General features: G+C 40.6%; 1 protein-coding gene across 9 annotated transcripts in view; it reads right to left on the reverse strand.

The window, feature by feature from the left end:
• Window positions 1-17,130, reverse strand: part of SLC35D4 (solute carrier family 35 member D4) — a 116,335-nt gene extending 99,205 nt beyond the window's left edge. For 3 of the 9 annotated variants that reach the window (XR_016387604.1, XM_022586819.2, XM_089894998.1), the window contains exons 1-3: window positions 15,225-17,126; window positions 12,743-12,789; window positions 6,355-6,432 (exon numbers count right to left, since the gene is read on the reverse strand). Coding sequence is in view for 5 of the 9 variants with exons in the window: in XM_022586819.2 (XP_022442527.2) it covers window positions 6,355-6,432; window positions 12,743-12,789; window positions 15,225-15,296 (197 nt within the window). In the remaining 4 variants the exon portion in view is untranslated. Of the gene's footprint in view, window positions 1-6,354; window positions 6,433-12,742; window positions 12,790-15,224 lie in introns of all 9 variants that reach the window. The other 6 variants (XR_004022520.2, XR_002646502.2, XR_016387605.1 and 3 more) reach the window with 5 other exon arrangements.
• Between the last annotated feature and the right edge of the window lie 1,420 nt (window positions 17,131-18,550).

An 18,550-nucleotide genomic window follows, 5' to 3' on the forward strand; every position in this document is an offset into this window, starting at 1 on the left:
GTTGATGTGTTGACTATTGATTGGCACTGCCTAAAACAGTAACACACCTTATAACTGTAAAATCAGTATTTGCTTTACAATTCAAAAGGACTTCTGCATACATTAACTTCCTACTTATAGAAGACACCTAATTTCATCTTTTTGGTCCATTCCTGGTGAATATGGTCCTCAAAGTGTCTTATTCCCTTTTCTCGCTGCTTCCTCCTATTCTTAGACCTTTCTCCTTCATTCCTTACTCTCTCCCTGACTCACAGAGGGCCACACTCCCTTGTCCAGCCCTAATATTACTTGGACCCAAGAACCCTGTGATGACACTGTTTCTCAGAGAGGATAGCTTAGAGCCGGGAGGCAGCAAACAAGGGCCCGCGGGCCAAATCCCGCCTGCTGCCTGTTGCTGAAAATAGCATTTTATTGGCACACAGACACACCCATCCGTTTACGTTGTCATGGCTGCTTTCCCACTACAACAGCAGATTTGAGTAGTTGTGACAGAGACTGCATGGCCCACAAAGTCTAAAACATTTACTTTCTGGCTCTTGTTTGCTGACCCCTGATTTAGAGTAAGGCAGCTTGGGTCCCAAAGTCTGGAACTTTCGATTGGTAGTACCCTTGGGCGCCTCACCCCTCCCCTGGGAGGACCAAGGCTGGATGTGCAGTTAAGTGAGCCTTAGGAGACAGATGGCAGGCATGGCATAGAACAGAGAAGGCAGTACTAAGAAATATAGTCCAAAAAAGAAAAAAAAAAAAAGAAATATAGGCCACCCAGGTCCCCGAATAATAAGTGAGGCAGGATAGAAGAGGCACATATCTCATCTCTAATAGATGTGAGGAAGAAAGAAAACCCAGTACAAGCACCTTGCCCGTGCACAGTCCACGAGGGACTGCAAATCCAAGCTAATGTGCAAGACATAACTCCTTTGATCTCAGTCTGGGGAGGTTTACATTTCACACCATGGACTTAAGAGGCCAGAAAGGGTTATATGGACTCAGAGTGACTTCCACACGTGGTGTATCTACGACAAATCGTGAGTTCAGCAGATTCGTATGCACTGAGTGGCGTGGGCATGACCTGCAGGTGTCAAAGGTCAAAATATCCCATCCCGAGAAAGACAAACACTGCATGGCATCACTTATTACATGGAATCTTTTTTTAAAAAGTCAAACTTAGAGAAACAGAGAGTAGAAAAGTGGTTGTCAGGGACTGGGGGGTGAGGGGAACAGGGAGAGTTTGGTAAAAGGGCACAAACTTTCGGCTGCAAGATGAATAATGTATATTGATTACTCATGAATGATGAATAACATATCCTATGAGGATCTAATGTATAACATGTTGACTACAGTTGATCACATTGTACTGTATAACTGAAATTTGCTAAGAGACTAGAACTTAAATGTTCTCACCAAAAAAAAAAAAAAAAAAAAAAAAGGGCTTCCCTGGTGGCGCAGTGGTTGAGAGTCCGCCTGCCGATGCAGGGGACACGGGTTCGTGTCCCGGTCCGGGAAGATCCCACATGCCGCGGAGCTGCTGGGCCTATGAGTCATGGCTGCTAAGCCTGCGCATCTGGAGCCTGTGCTCCGCAATGGGAGAGACCACAACAGTGAGAGGCCCGCGTACCGCAAAAAAAAAAAAAAAGATAAATATGTGAGGTGCTGGATGTGTTCATTAACTAGATGGTGAGAATCTTTCACAATGTATATATGTAGTAAATCACCACATTGTACACTTTAAACATCTTAAAATTTTATTTGCAAATGACACTTCAATAAAGCTGATACTTCAGAACCTCCTGTCCTTTTGCCATCGCTGGCCTCCTGGACTCCCTCCAGGTACCAGCCCAATCACCACACCAACACCAATCAGCTTTTATTCGATATTTTATCCTTTTCGTGGCTCTAAGCTTGTTTCCTGAGGAAGTTTTGGAAGTTCACTGTATTATCCCCAAAAAGTAATTTCAACGTATGTATATATGTAAAGCATTCCTCTGGAGAGAAAACAACTGGGAAGAATATCAAAAATACATGAATTTAAGTGCTAACTTTCCTCTGTGAGCAGAGATGACTTTTTAGAAAGGTATAAGAGTCACTCAAAATGAAATATCAATACATTACAACACGATTTGGGAAATTCCAACCACCAGTAGCTTTCTTAAAGGTGGGCTAGCTCACTTAAAAAACAATCAATAATCAATAATTAAAAAGAAGTACAATCTCGACCCTGATTGCCTCACTATTCATTTCTTTAGGGAGAAGGCTGAGTTAATTTGGAGGTTTTATCAAAGAGATTCGTTATGCTTCCCCAGCAAAGACTCTTAATGTAAAGTTATGGTGTGAGGGCTTCTTCATCTATTAGAAATCTCTGGTCACAAAGGTATTATGGCAAAGGCTTTTTTAACTTAGAATTTCTCATACTTGAAAACCTTGAGAATCAAAGTTTTACTCTCATATGCAGAGTGGACAAAAAGTGGCATGTAGGTTAAAGATTACTTTCAAAATGTTTTTATTTAAACATGCAGCCTGGTAATATAGGAGCCAGGAGATGGCATCTAAAGTCTCCAATGAAATCATGCCTGAGTCGGTCCTCAGCGATGGTTCTAGAATCTAACAGAGTGACACGGTCTCACTGTGCTACCAGGCTTCCAGTCAGCTGAAACAGGTCACAGTGCTCGTTTAGGATCATGTTTTAGAAATACAAAAAGCTTTCAGCACAGGACTTCCAACATCTGCTAGAAAAATCACTTCAATGCTCTGCAAAGTCTTGGCTACAACAGTTGCCACCACATAATGACAAGCTTGTGACTGAAAACCAGTGCTATCTTTCCCAAGACAGAGGCTTCCAGGCCATCATCCAACACCCGGTGACAACAACTGGCTACCAGGCAAACATCCTGGGAGGAGAATGATTCCATCAGATCACTGGGTGGAGTCAATACATGATGTGACAAACACAGCAGGTATGGCCTCTTTGCGATATAAGAAACATGGTGCCAGAGTCTGCGACTTGTTTGCAAGGGAATCTGGGATTCTGCTGCTGTGCTCCAGGCTGCAAGGACAGTCTAAATGAGCTCTCTATGGCATATGCTATTAAGGACCAATTTGGAGCCCACCCTCCAGCCCCATCACTATAACTCCATGATGACGTTCCATCATGCCATCAGGGACTCCAAACTGTCTTCCAGCTGTTGTTTCCATTTTTAGTAGAGCCCAACCTCTGCTATCTCTGCACAAGTACACAGTCACACAGCAAAGCTGGGCTTTGGTTCTCTGATGACATCACTGGAAAACCAAGCCCAGTAGGAAACAGCAGCCATAGCAAACACAAACCCAGCCCGGGCACACACAAAGGAGCACTGCTTGCTACCTGCTAACACCTCTTTGCCCAGGGCCCATCGTAACTGGAAATCCTGAGCTGTGACAGCAGTTATTAACCACAAGACCCTCTACAAACTAAGACACTAGAATCTTTGACGAGAAGCTTAACTGAGCCGACATCATGTGTGCGTGGCTGTGAAACCACCAAAGAAGTCCAGGGGATAGAGGTGAAAAAGTCTCCGGGAGATTTAGCAAGGGGACCAAAAAGGGATATGATTATGGCTCTTCTGAGATGGGTGGCGCCTAGCATCATGCAAGTTAAAGGGACAACAATGTCTAGTGGATCCTTCTCTGTCAAGGACCACTTCTTCCAGGAAAAGCATCTTGAGAATCTTTGACTTCACCCAGTTCTACTAGTCATCCCCTCTACCCCCCTCCAAAAAAAGCAATAAAAAGATGAAGAATTCCATCAAGGGGTGAATGGATAAACAAAATGCGGTATATAAACAAAATGTGCTCTATACACACAATGGAATATTATTCAGCCTTAAAAAGGAAGGAAATCCTCACACATGCTTCAACATAGATGAAGCTTGCAGACATTATGCCAAGTGAAATAAACCAGTCACAAAAGGACAAATACTGTACGATTCCATTTAAAGGAGGTACCTAGCATAGGTAAATTCATAGAGACAACGTAGAACAGAGCTTTACCAGGGGCCTGGGAGGGGGGGTGGAAGGAGAAGGGGGAGCTAGTGTTTAATGGGTACAGAGTTTCTGTTTAGAATGGTGAAAAGGTCTGGAGATGGATGGTGGCAATGGTTGCATAACACTGTGAATGTACTTAATGCCACTGAATCGTACACTTAAAAAATGGTAAAATTTATGTTATGTATATTTTACATACAAAAAAATGTTTGAGTATGAACAATGGCATCGCTTTTAAGGAAATATGACTAAGGTAATGTTTATTTAATTTTAATTTTTTTTTTTTTTTTTGGCCACACCGCACAGCCTGTGGGATCCTAGTTCCCTGAGCAGGGATCGAACCCAGGCCCTGGGCAGGGAAAGCACGGAGTCCCGACCACTGGACTACCAGGGAATTCCATAAGGTGATGTTTAAATGACCATTATGAACAAGTAAATAATTCACATCAGAAATTATAAGATAATCATAGTCAGGAACACTGTAAAAGAGGAAGATCCGGGGCTTCCCTGGTGGCGCAGTGGTTGAGAGTCCGCCTGTCGATGCAGGGGACACGGGTTCGTGCCCCAGTCCGGGAAGATCCCACATGCCGTGGAGCGGCTGGGCCCATGAGCCATGGCCGCTGAACCTGGGCGTCCGGAGCCTGTGCTCCGCAACGGGAGAGGCCACGACAGTGAGAGGCCCGCATACCGCAAAAAAAAAAGAGGAAGATCCATGTTGATCAGCACCGGTGGACCCCAGTGCAAAATCTGACGGCCAATTCCCTGATTCTAGTCCAATCTCTTGCTTCTGTGGAGGAATACATTCAACTATTTGGAGTCAAAATGCTTCATCATTTAACTAAATCTTAGAACTAAATCTTAGAACTACCACAGTCCTTGTGAATTCAGGGCTCCTATTCGTTTAAATGAAGACCCATTCTCTTTGAACTATCCACCATAACAATGGCGTATAAAGTAAGACCTGTGCTTAGTATCATACATAAAATCCCAAAATTTTATATTTTGGGGTTTTATCAAGTGGAGGACGCTCTACCATGGAAATGTAAAATTATGACTTAATGATCTACTCCTTTGGATTAGTTAAGCATCTTGTGTGTGATAGTCTTTCAGAATATGGATTGTGATGTAATAGGGTCAGGGAAATTAATCCACACCTCAGTTCCCAGGCCCTCTCCCTTGTCAAACTTCTTCATACCAGTGTTTTGCTCTCCAGTTAAATATTTTCAGAAGAAGCCAAAATTATTAATATTTATACTGGACTCATTCTCAAAGCTTCTCCAGAGCACCAAGCCAAGGGATGACTTAGCAACGAAGCAGTTAATCTAATTCATGGAGAAGCTGGGCAGATAACTTGGACCACGAGGCAAATGATTTGGCCTGATCATTCAGTTGGGTTGTTTACCTTATTCATGTAAACCTTGACTTCATTTTCTTTTCATTTTGTGCATCATTTCAGGCAAGGCATGATGTTCTCAAAGAATCATGAGGATTTATTTGGGTGAGGCAGGACTGAATAGCCAATTCAGATTACAATTTTGCTTGAAAAATGTCATTGTCTTTGACATTTCTTTCAAATCTATTTGAAAAGCGGTCTTAATAGGATCATAACAACAATGTGTGATCTGAATCAGACCCTGGATCAAATTTTTGTGGAGAGGGCTATAAAGAATGTTACTGAGAAAACTGGCAAAACATGAATCAGTCTATACATGAGATAATAGTATTGCATCAATGTTAACTTCCTCACTTTGATAACTGCTGTAGTCCTGTAAGAGAACATCCTTGCTCTTAGGAGATACATGCTCAACAATTCAGAAGTAAAAAAAAATCTGCAACTTACCTTCAAATAATTCAGAAAAAAATTACATGTATACAAATATGTATGTATATATCAAGTGAAACTGATAAGAGAAGCAAGGTGAAATAATAATTGGGGAATCTGAGTAAAGGATATGGGACTTCTTTGTACTATTCCTAACTTTTCTGTAAGCAGGAAATAATTTCAAAATTAAAAATTTACCCAAAAAATTTAAAGCTGATTTAATAACTTATTCATAGCAGTCCTATGATCTACAACAAAGCCAAATTAACATGGTATTATAAATTGTATATCTCAATTTATTTTAATATTATAAGAGTGGCATTATTTACCTGGAAAACACTACTTGAGCTCTATTTGATTACAACATCATTTAATCTCAAGATTAGAAGGGAATTAAGAGATCATACAACTCAAATAAACACCCGTGTTTCCCAATGTAACACCACAAGAAGTTAAATAATACACAAGGAAGCTGGGTATGAGTCATAAATCAATCACAGAAGAGGTGATCCTACCTTGAATTGCTGTTGATCTCCGCCCAGCCCAGTTTCCATGACACATGAAGCAAAAGTCCACCAATTAATGTCTGCCACCTGAAAAGGATAAGGGCCAATGTGAATTTAACAGGGTGCCATGGTCTCAAATGCCATCCACCCCCAGCAGATCTGTCGAGTGACACAAATATACACATGTGATCCTTCTTACAACTCCTTTCTCCCACTTTCTCCAAATTATCATCCCAATTCTCAGACCCATCCTTCTCAATCTCTACTACTCCCTGAGTCCAGCTGTACCTTTCAGTGCTGACACTGATGTTCTCCTCTTCTTATTCGAGACTTTTCCCGAACAATCTCACCCACAGCCACCACTTCTCTATGACCTCTGCACTAATGGTTCCCATATCCCCCTTCTCACGAGGATATGGCCACCCTGATACCCCACAAGCTCCCGATGATAACATGCCTAAAACATTACCTTGAACTTCCCTCTCCCCATCCTGGTCATTCTCCTACTATCCCTAATCAGCCAAACCAGAAACCTAGATGTCATCCCAGCCCTCCTCTGTCGTCACCTCCCTCAACAACTTACAAAATCCTATTGACTTTATCCCCATAACCTCTCTGAAACCCGAAGCCTTCCCCTCCATCCATCTGCTTAATTCAGACTCTCATCATCCCACACCTGGACCATAGCATCAGTTCCCTAACGGGTCCCCCTCTCTCCAGGGTTGCCCTGCACCATCCATTCTCCACCCTGCAGCCAAAGGGTTTGTTCTAAAATGCAAACCTAATTGTGCCCCTCGCTTGTTTTAAAAATGGCTGATTCTTCCTGGTGCTGTAGGCAGCAGCCCTCGGCCTCTTTTCTGCTGCAACACACTTGGGGTCATGAAGCTCACGTGAGACACATTTCCTCACGTGCAGTTTAGGGGGAGCACAGGTGACAAGATAAACACCCCTCCCTCTCCCACTGCAGAAAGCACAGCAAAATGCCAAATGAGTGACCAGTACTACAGGCATAACTGTATCCTATCCCACACTAATTGCTTTTACTCTATTTTTGGTGAGTCATTCATAAATTTCAAAACCTTATTTTTAGTTATGACTTGAGACACCTACCTCGGAGGCTATTACAGCACACCCGTGTGTTGGGACACGACACTGGAGGACCCCTGGTCTACAGAAAAAAGTCACTTGCATGTGACATAGAAGCCTTCCAGGACTTGCAGCTGCCCCTCTCCAGGGTCAGCTCCTGTCCATCTGCCAGTGGCAGCCACATTCCAGCCACACCGAACAGGCCATAGCCTCGGTAATGTGCCAGGCCATTTCATACTTTTTAGAGTTTGCACGTGCGGCCCTCGTGACCCATAACGTCTTCCCTTCTCCTCCGTGTTGGTGGACACCTGCTCATCCTGTAAGATCCAGGTGTTACGTCTCCCTTGTGAAGACTTCAATGACTCCGCCAGGCGGAGTGGACAGATATGGGTCGTGTCTTCCAACAGCTTGGTCTAGAGCAGTGGATCTCAATCATGTGGCTCTTCCCCCCAAGGGGACATTTGGAGACATTTTTGGTTGTCACAATTGGGGATGGGGGAAGGGTTGCTACTGGCACCCGATGAGTAGAAGCCAGGATGCTGCCCCACACCTTACAACGTGCCGGACAGCCCTCCACAACAGACTTATCTAGTGCAAAATACCAATGGTGCTGAGGCCGAGAAACTCTGGTCTAGAGGGAAGTAAGCTAATTAACCAATAATTACAATAAAGTGTGATACAGTCCTAATGGGAAGAGTACCAGGTAGCACAAAACACCCTAGCAGAGGCAGTTAATCCAGTCTAGGGGGTTGGGTGACTCTTCCTAGAGGAAGTAAATTCAAGCAAAAGCCTGAATCCTCTTCAAAGCGGGAGACCCAGAATGGACCAGGGCCCACAGGTAAGAGAGACAATGGCTCCAGCAAAGCTTCTTACAGAGGTTCAATTGGCCTGACCTTAGCATGTGAGTACTCGAGGCGGGGGCTGGTCATGAAGGGCCATATCAATCGTCAACGAGCTGGGGCTTCAAACTGGGGACCCACTGAAGGGTCTGCAGCACGGGAGCGACACTGCCACATTTACCTTGGGGAAAGCTCTGTCTCTTTACAAGGGAGAGAATGTTTGCTGAGAGAAGCAAGACCAGGGGCCAGGAAGCAAGTTAGGAGTTGTTAGGGTGATTTGAGAGATGATAGTGGCCCAGGAAGAGGCGATGAAGAAGGTGGACAGGTTCTAAAGATGTTTAGAGGTCCTAGTTGTTGATTAGACGTTGGGGTGAAGGAGACAAAGAAATCAAGAATAACACAGGTTTCTAAGTAAGGCGACTGGATACAAGGTACCATTCACCGCAGGTAAACTGAAGAAGAAATGAGCAGGCTCTAGGAGGGCAGGGATTTTTCTTTCCTTCACTGAAGTAGTCCAAGTGTCTAAAACAGTGACTGGCATATGCATGCAATCAATTTTCTTAGAATGAGTTATTCTGCCCTACTATGTGCCTCCTGTGTACCTGGCATGGTTCTAGGCATCAGGGATACGCCAGTGACAAAATGGATTTTTTTTGTTGCTTAATTCTAGCATTTGTAGACCTTACATTCTATCGGGGGAGGTGCATTCAGTCTGACATCTACAGAGAAGGAGGGGAAAAGGCAATTCAGGTGAAAACATCACCTTTTCCCACTAACTTCCCTAAGTCCCTCTACCCGGAGAGAAGTGAAAGGACAATCAGGATCAGAAAATGGGAAAACACGGGCTTCCCTGGTGGCGCAGTGGTTAAGAATCCGCCTGCTAATGCAGGGGACACAGGTTCGAACCCTGGTCCGGGAAGATCCCACATGCCGCGAAGCAACTAAGCCCATGCGCTACAACTACTGAGCCTGCGCTCTAAAGCCTGCGAGCCACAACTACTGAAGCCCACATACCACAACTACTGAAGCCCGCTTGCCTAGAGTCCAAGCTCCGCAACAAGAGAAGTCTCTGCCATGAGAAGCCCGCACACCACAACGAAGAGTAGCCCCCGCTCACGGCAACTAGAGAAAGCCCGCGTGCAGCAACGAAGACCCAGTGCAGCCAAAAATAATAAATAAATTAAATTAAATTAAAAGAAAAGAAAATGAGAAAACAATATCCCAGCTTTATTGACTGAAATATACACGATCATAGATGATATTTTTTTTTAAGTTTTGCTGTGAAATATTACGGAGAAACGACGAAGTAATTCTAAAGTTCATCTGAAATAATGTATCAGTGATAATATAAAGAACAAAAATTCAAAAGCATAAAGAAGTGGCGAAAAGTCTTCTCTTCCCTGTCCACCACCTTAGTAGTTCCCTAACGCAACCACTCTTACTAGTGTCTTCATCTTTTTTTAAAATAAGGAAAACATACACACATTTCTACTTGATGGTAATGTACTATACTGTTATGGACTTGTTTTTGTTCTCCATTAAATGAATCTCGAAGACCGTTCCTTGTCAATACACAAGTTTCCTTATTTTTTAACATTTGAATAGTATTCCATTAGGAATACAATATAATTTATTTAATTGGTTCTGTATAGATGAAAATTAGGTTGTTTAAAAATGCTCTCTGGGACGTCCCTGGTGGTCAGTGGTTAAGAATCCGCCTTCCAATGCAGGGGACAAGGGTTCAATCCCTGGTTGGGGATCTAAGATCCCACATGCCGAGGGGGAACTAAGACCCGCAGCTAAGACCTGACACAGCCAAATAAATAAATATTTTTTTTTAAAAGTCATTATTAAAAAAAAATGCTGTCTCGTGGATGGACCTAGAGACTGTCATACAGAGTGAAGTAAGTCAGAAAGAGATAAACAAATATCATATATTAACGCATATATGTGGAATCTAGAAAAATGGTATAGATGAACCAGTTTGTAAGGCAGAAATAGAGACACAGATGTAGAGAACAAACGTATGGCCACCAAGGGGGGAAAGCGGCAGGGGAGGGGGGGATGAATTGGGAGATTGGGATTGACATGTATACACTGATATGTATAAAATGGATAACTAATAAGAACCTGCTGTATGAAAAATAAATAAAATAAAATTCAAAAAATGAAAATGCTCTCTGTCACAAACAGCTACAATGTTTCACATGTATATCTTTGTACATATTTCATTTACATAAATGCAAGTAAACCTCTCAAGTAAATTACTGGAAGTGGAATTGCTGGATTGAAGGATTCAAACCATTGCTATATTCTGGCAAAGTGCCAATCATAGATATTGTACCAGTTTGCCACCCATGATCAATATATGAGAGCACCTGCTTTCTTTCATTCTCATCAATGCTACGCTATCAAATTTTGAAGTTTCATTTTGCAAATCTTGTTGGTAAAAATATACCTCAATACAGTTTAAAATTATATTTTCTTATGAATGAAGAATATCTTTTTATATGTTCAAGAGCCCTTTGTAGGTAGGGATTTTTGTTTTTGATATAAAGGTCTGGTTTTAGTGCACTGGGATTGTATAATTGCTTTATATTTTTTTAAAATAATTGATGTTCTATTCATGGTGAATATTTCATGGGCATTCGAAAGGGGGGCATAATCTCTATTTTCAAGATACAGAGTTTGATATTTATCTATTAATTGTATTATTTATCAAATATATACATATGTTCTAGTGTTTTGTTGGTCCAACTGATCTGTCATGGAAAAATAGTAGTAAATTTGTCTCCTATCACTAGTATGTTCCTATTTAGCCCTGGTATTCCTGCTGTTTTTATTTGACAAATGACAATGGCCTGTTGTTTGGTTGATAGATATTCATCACTATTTTATTTTCACTTTGAACTGCATGCTCCGGCATTATAATGTGTCTTTTCATTTTGAACTGCATTGCTTTAACATTGTTAACACAGCTTTCTTCATTTGCTAATGTTTTTGTCCTGAATTCAACCTTGATTGATATTAAGATCTCTATCCCTGCTTTTCTGTGTGCAATTATGCGACACTTAAAAGAAAAAAAGGAAAAAGAGAAGAGGGATGGCGTGCTGTGCCACATATTTAAAGGCTATAATAATGAAAACAATTTACCACTAGCCCCTTTCCATAAAAACTGACAAATAAGTGCTCAAAAACAGACCCTAGAAAAATGACTTTACATATGATACGAATGACCCAAAGGCAAAAGGAAGGATTATACAATAAAATATAATAAATGGGGCTAGTATAAATAAAAAACCATTAGGGGAGGAATGATTTCTTCACATTGCACCATACACTAAAATAAACAGATCATAATTAAGAATTGAAAAAAGCTTTAATGACTTATAGGTGAATATCTATATGATCTTGTGATAGAGAAGAATAAACATAAAAGCAATGCTAGCTATCACAAAAGAAACGATCAATTTAAAACTAAAATATATTTTTTTAAAAGATGGGGGCGGGGGTGGAGGTTTGAGGTGAGAAGGGGAAATGTGAACGCCAGAGCATTCCATGCTGCCTCTACCATTTCTCTAGACTGTTGACCCGACTCTACATCATTTTCTATCTTCTTCCTAATAACAACATCTCTCAGTCACAAGATCACACACTGGATTCATCTGTGATTCTCTCTGCTGCTTCATTCCTATGTTCAAACAATGAATTCTCTATGATGTCACTTAAAAAAACTAAATAATCAAGGTAATTATAAACAAAATGAAATGGCAAAGAAAAAATTGAAAAAAAAAAGAAATTCCGATAAATATGATAGAAAAGTGGTTGACATCCTTTAAATATGAAGAATTCATTAAATAATTAAAAAATACTAAAACTCTAGTAAAAATAAAAGGGTTAAAAAAAGAAAAAATAAAAGGGTAAAAGGCACAAATAGACACTAAAAAAAGAGATACAAGTGGATAACATAAGAAAACTGTCCAATTTCATGAATAATCTAAGAAATGATAAGACAAAATAATATGATACCATTTTTTGCTCATGAAACCAGCAGAGAGAGGGTAAAAGTAACAGTCATGGTTTGAGTATAATATCATAGAAACTTTCATACACAGGCTGGGTTACAATGTAAATTGGTAAAAAGATACTGGAAAAGAATTTTTTAATATTCAAGCAGACTACTAAAGAAGTTCATGTTCTTTAATCTAAATTTCTTATATAGGAATCTATTCCAAAGAAATAGTTAGAAATTTGGCAGATGTGAATGCAAAAAATGTCTGAGAACATTGTTGTGTTTATACCCCCAAAATGGGACACCATTCAAATGCCATTAATAGAATGACTAAATAAATTACAGGATGTCTATCTAATGAAAAAATCTATGCAGTCATTAAATATATTTTGAACAACATTTAATGATGCTGGTTGGACATTTCCTACAAATGTATATAAAGCGCATAAAAGATACTCACCCTTGGAATAACGTAGGGTAGGTAAATTTCAAGACAGACAGGACATACTGAAAAACAAATACCAAATTAATGGACATTTTCAAATTATAGAGAATTGATAGATCATATAATCAAAGAAATCCCTACTAAAGAAACATAAGTATACTCAAGTTTCAAAAAGGCTTTTTTTATTCCTCCCCAAAAAATCACACACTGGGAAAAAAAATGACCTTCCAATTCATACTAAAGAGAGGGACTAAGTGAAGTTAAGTCAGACAGAGAAAGACAAATATCATATGCTCTCACTCACATGTGGAATCTAATTTTTTTTTAAGTGATACAAATGAACTTACTTACAAAACAGAAACAGACTTACATATATCGAAAACAAACTTATGGTTACCAAAAGGGAATGTTGGGGGGAGGGATAAATCAGGGGCTTCGTATTAACATACATACCCTACTATACATAAGATAGATAACCAGCAAGGACCTACTGTATAGCACAGGGAACTCTACTCAATATTCTGTGATAACCTATACAAGAAAAAAATCTGAAAAAGAATGAATATATGTATATGTATAACTGAGTCACTTTGCTGTACACTTGAACTAACACAACATTGTAAATTAACTATACTCCAATACAATTAAAAAAAAAAAAAAGAGAGGGGGACTTTCTTTCCCCAGGGTCACCAGAAATCTGACAATCTCTCAGTTGGGGACGCAACAAAGTGGAACACACAGCAGCTGGGCCAGATATTGTGGACATCTGACCCCTCAGCATCGTCCCAGACCCCAGAAGTGCCACGTTATAACTGCAGTAACACCAGAGAAAACCAGACAAACCCCTGGACACTGTCTGTTTTCTCGGGGTATCCACTTTAACTACTGCCCAGTTTACCTAAAAATCCACCGCCTTCTGTGTTTCTCTTCAAGTAAGAACTGCATCCTGTTCATTCTTTCCTTTGTTTTCCTTCCATTTTTAGGGTTTTGTTTGGTTTTTGCATTCTTAGGATTTTTTTCCTAACTAATTCTTCTTAGGTATATTACATTTTTAGGTGTGTTTTTTAAGGATTTGTTTAAAGCTAACTCAGCTAAGGTCAACTTGTATTTCTATTACGTCTTTTAACCAAATTTACAGCACATTATGAATGGGAGAACTGTATTTTATCTTTCTGGGTATCTTTTTCTATTGTTTTCTATGACTGAACACTTTAAGAATTTTTTAAAAGCCTAAAAACCATTAAATGGCTTTAAGCAAGGGTTCTACTGATACTTCACATGATCTGAAAAGTGCAATAGACTGGTGTTGGGCAAGTTTACATTTATACTTTTTTTCCCCATGGATTAATCAACATGTAATTCCCCTTGTATGAGCTCCTAAATGCCACAATTATGGTTAACTACCTGTGCTCTGGTCTGTGTTTCCTAGAAATGGACCTTCATTCTTCTCTGAAGTCTATTTACTCACACAATTCAGTTTGTTCCCCTCCACTTTTCCATGATATTTTCTTTGTAAAACTGAGACAGAGAAAGGATTGAGCATGTGGGCCATGACCTACATCATCCTCAACAATGTTCATGATGATAACAAATGCTCATTTATCGCTATTTGCTAATAGTTCTTTTCCAGAGAGCAAGAGGGTTTTATTCTCAAGAGGGAGTGGGGAGAGAGCAGTCAAGACCCTACAGTGGGGGAAGGAGGTCCTGAGCTCCCTATTGCCACTTTGGCTTGGTGTCCACCCTGGAGTCCAGGACAGGGGGTGATGCCCCACCCTAGCCCACAGGGATCCAACATTTCCCTGCATGGTACCAAATCCAAGGCCAGCTTCTCCCTCCTAACAAAACAAAAACATGGTACCACTGCTTTTCTGCCTCTTCATCAAAAGAGTTCTACAACATTAAACAAAATTAAGTTTACATCTTATTTTTTAAAATAACTCCATGAAAAAATCTTGAATATACTGGAAGTGCCTGGGATGGAGACAGAAAAAATAGGTTTGAGAATCAGTGGTGTGAGGCAGAGATGGAGATGGATTGATATCTTCTATTTAAAGGTTTCTGGAACCTTGTGGGGTTCTGGGGCAGGGGCATGTTTAGAAGAGAAAGCAGGATGTGCATGATTTCTTCGCCTACTCTTCCTCCTCGAGGGAACAGGAGCCACTTGCTTTTTCTTTCCCTAAAAAGTGGTCCACATATCCAAAAATTAAGTTCCTGGGAATTCACCAGTCAAAAAATCCAGTTTCCCAGGAGATGTAAAGAATGCATTACAGGACGAGAAATGGGGACAGTACCGTCCAACAAATCTTATTTCTAAAAGAGCATCGTACACAGAGTCGTTTTCTTCTCCATCGTCATCAGGAACAAATCAGATAAAAAGCTGGAGGCAGCATTTGTTCTACACACGATTTGGGGACTAAGCTCGCCCACGGGCAATCATCAGCACCCCGCGCCCGCCTTCCTCACCTTGTTCGTGAGGTAAGAAGCCCGCCCTCCTCACCTTGTTCGTGAGGTAAGAAGCCAGGTAGCAGGTACAAAACGTGAGGCCGACCAGGCACCTCCTCATGCACATCTGTTAATCTGCGCCCCTTCCCGGGGACCCCGCAGGCCCCACGGCCGCCGCGCGAGCCGGGCCACCTCCACCGCGGCTGCTACGACCGCCACGTGGCTGCGAGCTCAGCCAATCCGCGCAGGGACCGCCCCCGGTGCCTGCCTCTTAAAGAGGCCGCGCCTTCGCAGGCCTCGTAGCCTCGCGGTGGGCGGGGCGGCACTCAGCTACCCAGGACTGCGGAGGGAGGAATAGGTCCCCCAGGGCTGCTACCGCCCGTAGAGCAAGAGCGGACAGTAGTTGTTGTAAAAAAAAAAAGTAGAAAATGGTAGAAGTGGGGAAAAAAGCAGCTGACAGAACAGTTCACAACAGTCCATTAGCATTTAAAGAAAATTTAAAGAAAAAATGTCCATAGCTAGCTCTAAGCGGTGGGAGCAAAATGTTGTTTGTGCTTTACTGAATTTTCCCAATTTTCTGCATCGAGTCTGTACTACTTTTGCAAACGACACAAAAAAGCTAACAACAAGAAATGTTATTTTAAAAGAAGGAAGGCTGAGGGGGCAGGAACTATAATCAGTGTAGTTTTTTCTTTAGGAGAAGTCAATCCAATTGCTTTGAAATTTCCATAAAATAAATCCTTCCAGAAGTAGAGCTTCAAGCACAGCCCCTATTCCTAGTCTCTAGGGAGGAAAAATAACCTAGTTAGGCTTCAGGCAGACAGTAGTAAACATGCACAAAAACATACTGAGGGACTTTGTCAGGAACTAGAGGTACAAGTGTCTGCACATATAGAAACATACAGATTTTTAGAAATACCCCATGCACCAGGAAGCCTTCACTCTTTTTTATCTGTATGCCCAATGTAAAATTGCTTATCAAACTGTATTATCCAAGAAAATACTGGATATATTGTCTCCACATAAAACACAAATAAACTAAAAATTTATTTTTCCTTGACAATATTTAGAAAACCTATTTCAGAGCTAAACAGTCCTTACAAAGAAACTTTTTGCCCAATAGAATTTGCTTGAAATAAATGGTTGTTATATACCTGAGATTTCCCTGGACTCTTTTAAGAGGTGAACAAATTCAATTCAGGCCTTATTACTTCCTAGTTATTGCTTAACTTATTTTCTTTGACAAAATTTGCTTAACAAGCAGGAACAACCAGCACAGTAAAGAACCATGCAAATAGAAGTTGACATTTGTAGCAAAAGTGCTGTAGATCTTACCAGAAGTATTGATTTTTCCAAAGCTGCATTATTCTGTTCCACAAAACAAACTAAACTAATACTGAATAAAAATGAAATTACCAGGTCTTACATTGATAAACAACAAGCTGCTATATATGAGACTGTGTTAGACCTTCTATTCACACAAAAAGATTTAACTAGTTGTATTGTTAATTGAGATCTTTGAGGCCAAAGGGTCATAGTCATTAATTTACTTTTTGAAAATTGACTGTTAAGTGCTCAAAAAAATGTTTGTTGAATAAACAAAGAAGGGAGCTTGGATTAAACAATAACTTGTGGGTTTTTTCTCCTCACAAATCTTTTTTAATAATGAATTTTTTGACAGCACACATGGACAATTCTCAAAAGACGGCAGAAGTGGCTGCACACTTTTTGAAACTTCCTAAATTTCCCTTAGGAAAAAAGAATATCAATATCTCTTATGGATATAGATGCAAAAATTCTCAACAAAACACTAGCAAATGGAATCAGCAACATAAAAAAGGAGTATACACCCTGACCACAAGTGATTTATCCCAAGAAATAAGGTTAGTTTAACATCCAAAAATCAATTAATGCAATACACCATATTAATAGAGTAAAGGACAAAAATCACATCACCATCTCAAGTAGAAACAGATAAGGCATTTGACAAAGTTAAACACCCTTCCATAACAAAAACATAAAAAGAGGAATTTCCCTGGCGGTCCAGTGGTTAAGACTCTGTGCTATCACTGCAGGGGGCACAGGGTTCAATCCCTCATCAGGGAACTAAGATCCCACCTACATGTTGCAAGGCACAGCCAAAATAACAGGGACTTCCCTGGTGGCGCAGTGGTTAAGAATCCGCCTGCCAATGCAGGGGACGCGGGTTAAAGCCCTGGTCCGGGAAGATCCCACATGCCGCGGAGCAACTAAGCCCGTGCGCCACAACTACTGAGCCTGCGCTCTAGAGCCCACGAGCCACAACTACGGAGCCTGAGTGCCACAACTACTGAGCCCTCGCGCCACAACTACTGAAGCCCTCACGCCTAGAGCCTGTGCTCCACAACAAGAGAAGCCACCGCAATGAGAAGCCCGCGCACCACGATGAAGAGCAGCACCCGCTTGCCGCAACTAGAGAAAGCCCGCGCGCAGCAACGAAGACCCAACACAGCCAAAAATGAATAAATAAATAAATAAATTTTTAAAAAACATAAAAGAAATTAGAAAAAAGGAAGGGAACTTCCTCAACACAATAAAAGTCACCTGCAGTTAACATTATGCTTAATGATGAGAGACAATGCTTTTCTCCCTAAGATCAGGAACAAGACAAGGATGACCATTCTTGCCACTTCTATTCAACATTGTATTGGAGGCTCTATCCAGGAAAATAAGGCAAGAAAAAAACTTTAAAGGCATCCAGATTGCAAAAAAAGTAAAACTATCTCTGTTACAGATGACAGGATTTTGAATACAGAAAATCTTAATGAATCCACTAAAGAAATACTATTAGAACTAATAGATGAGTTCAGAAAGTTGGCAAGACACAAGATCAAAAAGTCAACTATATTTCAATACACTGGCAATGAACAATGTGAAGAAGAAATTAATGAAACAATTTCATTTAAAATAGCCCAAAAAGGGGAGTTCCCTGGTGGTCTAGTGATTAGGATTCGGCACTTTCACTACTCTGGCCCAGGCTCAATCCCAGGTCAGGGAACTGAGAGTCTGCAAGCCCCACAGCTGTGGCCAAATTAATTAATTAAATAAATAAAAATAGCACCAAAAAGAACAAAATACTTAGGAATAAATTTAGCAAAATAAGTGAAAATTTATACTCTGAACACTATATAACATTATTGAAGGACACTGAAGAAGACCAAAATAAATGGAGAGATACCCCATGCTCATGGATCAGAAGACTTAATACTGTTAAAATGGCAATATTCCCCAATTTGATCTACAAATTCAACACAAAACCCCATCAAAATTCCAGTTGGTTTATCTGTAGAAATTAATAAGCTGATCTTAAAATTCATATGGAAATTCAAGAGACCCATTATA

The sequence above is a fragment of the Delphinapterus leucas genome, chromosome 14 (assembly GCF_059928025.1).
Source record: "Delphinapterus leucas isolate spDelLeu-1000000601 "Yukka" chromosome 14, BTC_Dleu_Yukka2, whole genome shotgun sequence".
In the NCBI taxonomy this organism is placed as follows: Eukaryota; Metazoa; Chordata; class Mammalia; order Artiodactyla; family Monodontidae; genus Delphinapterus; species Delphinapterus leucas.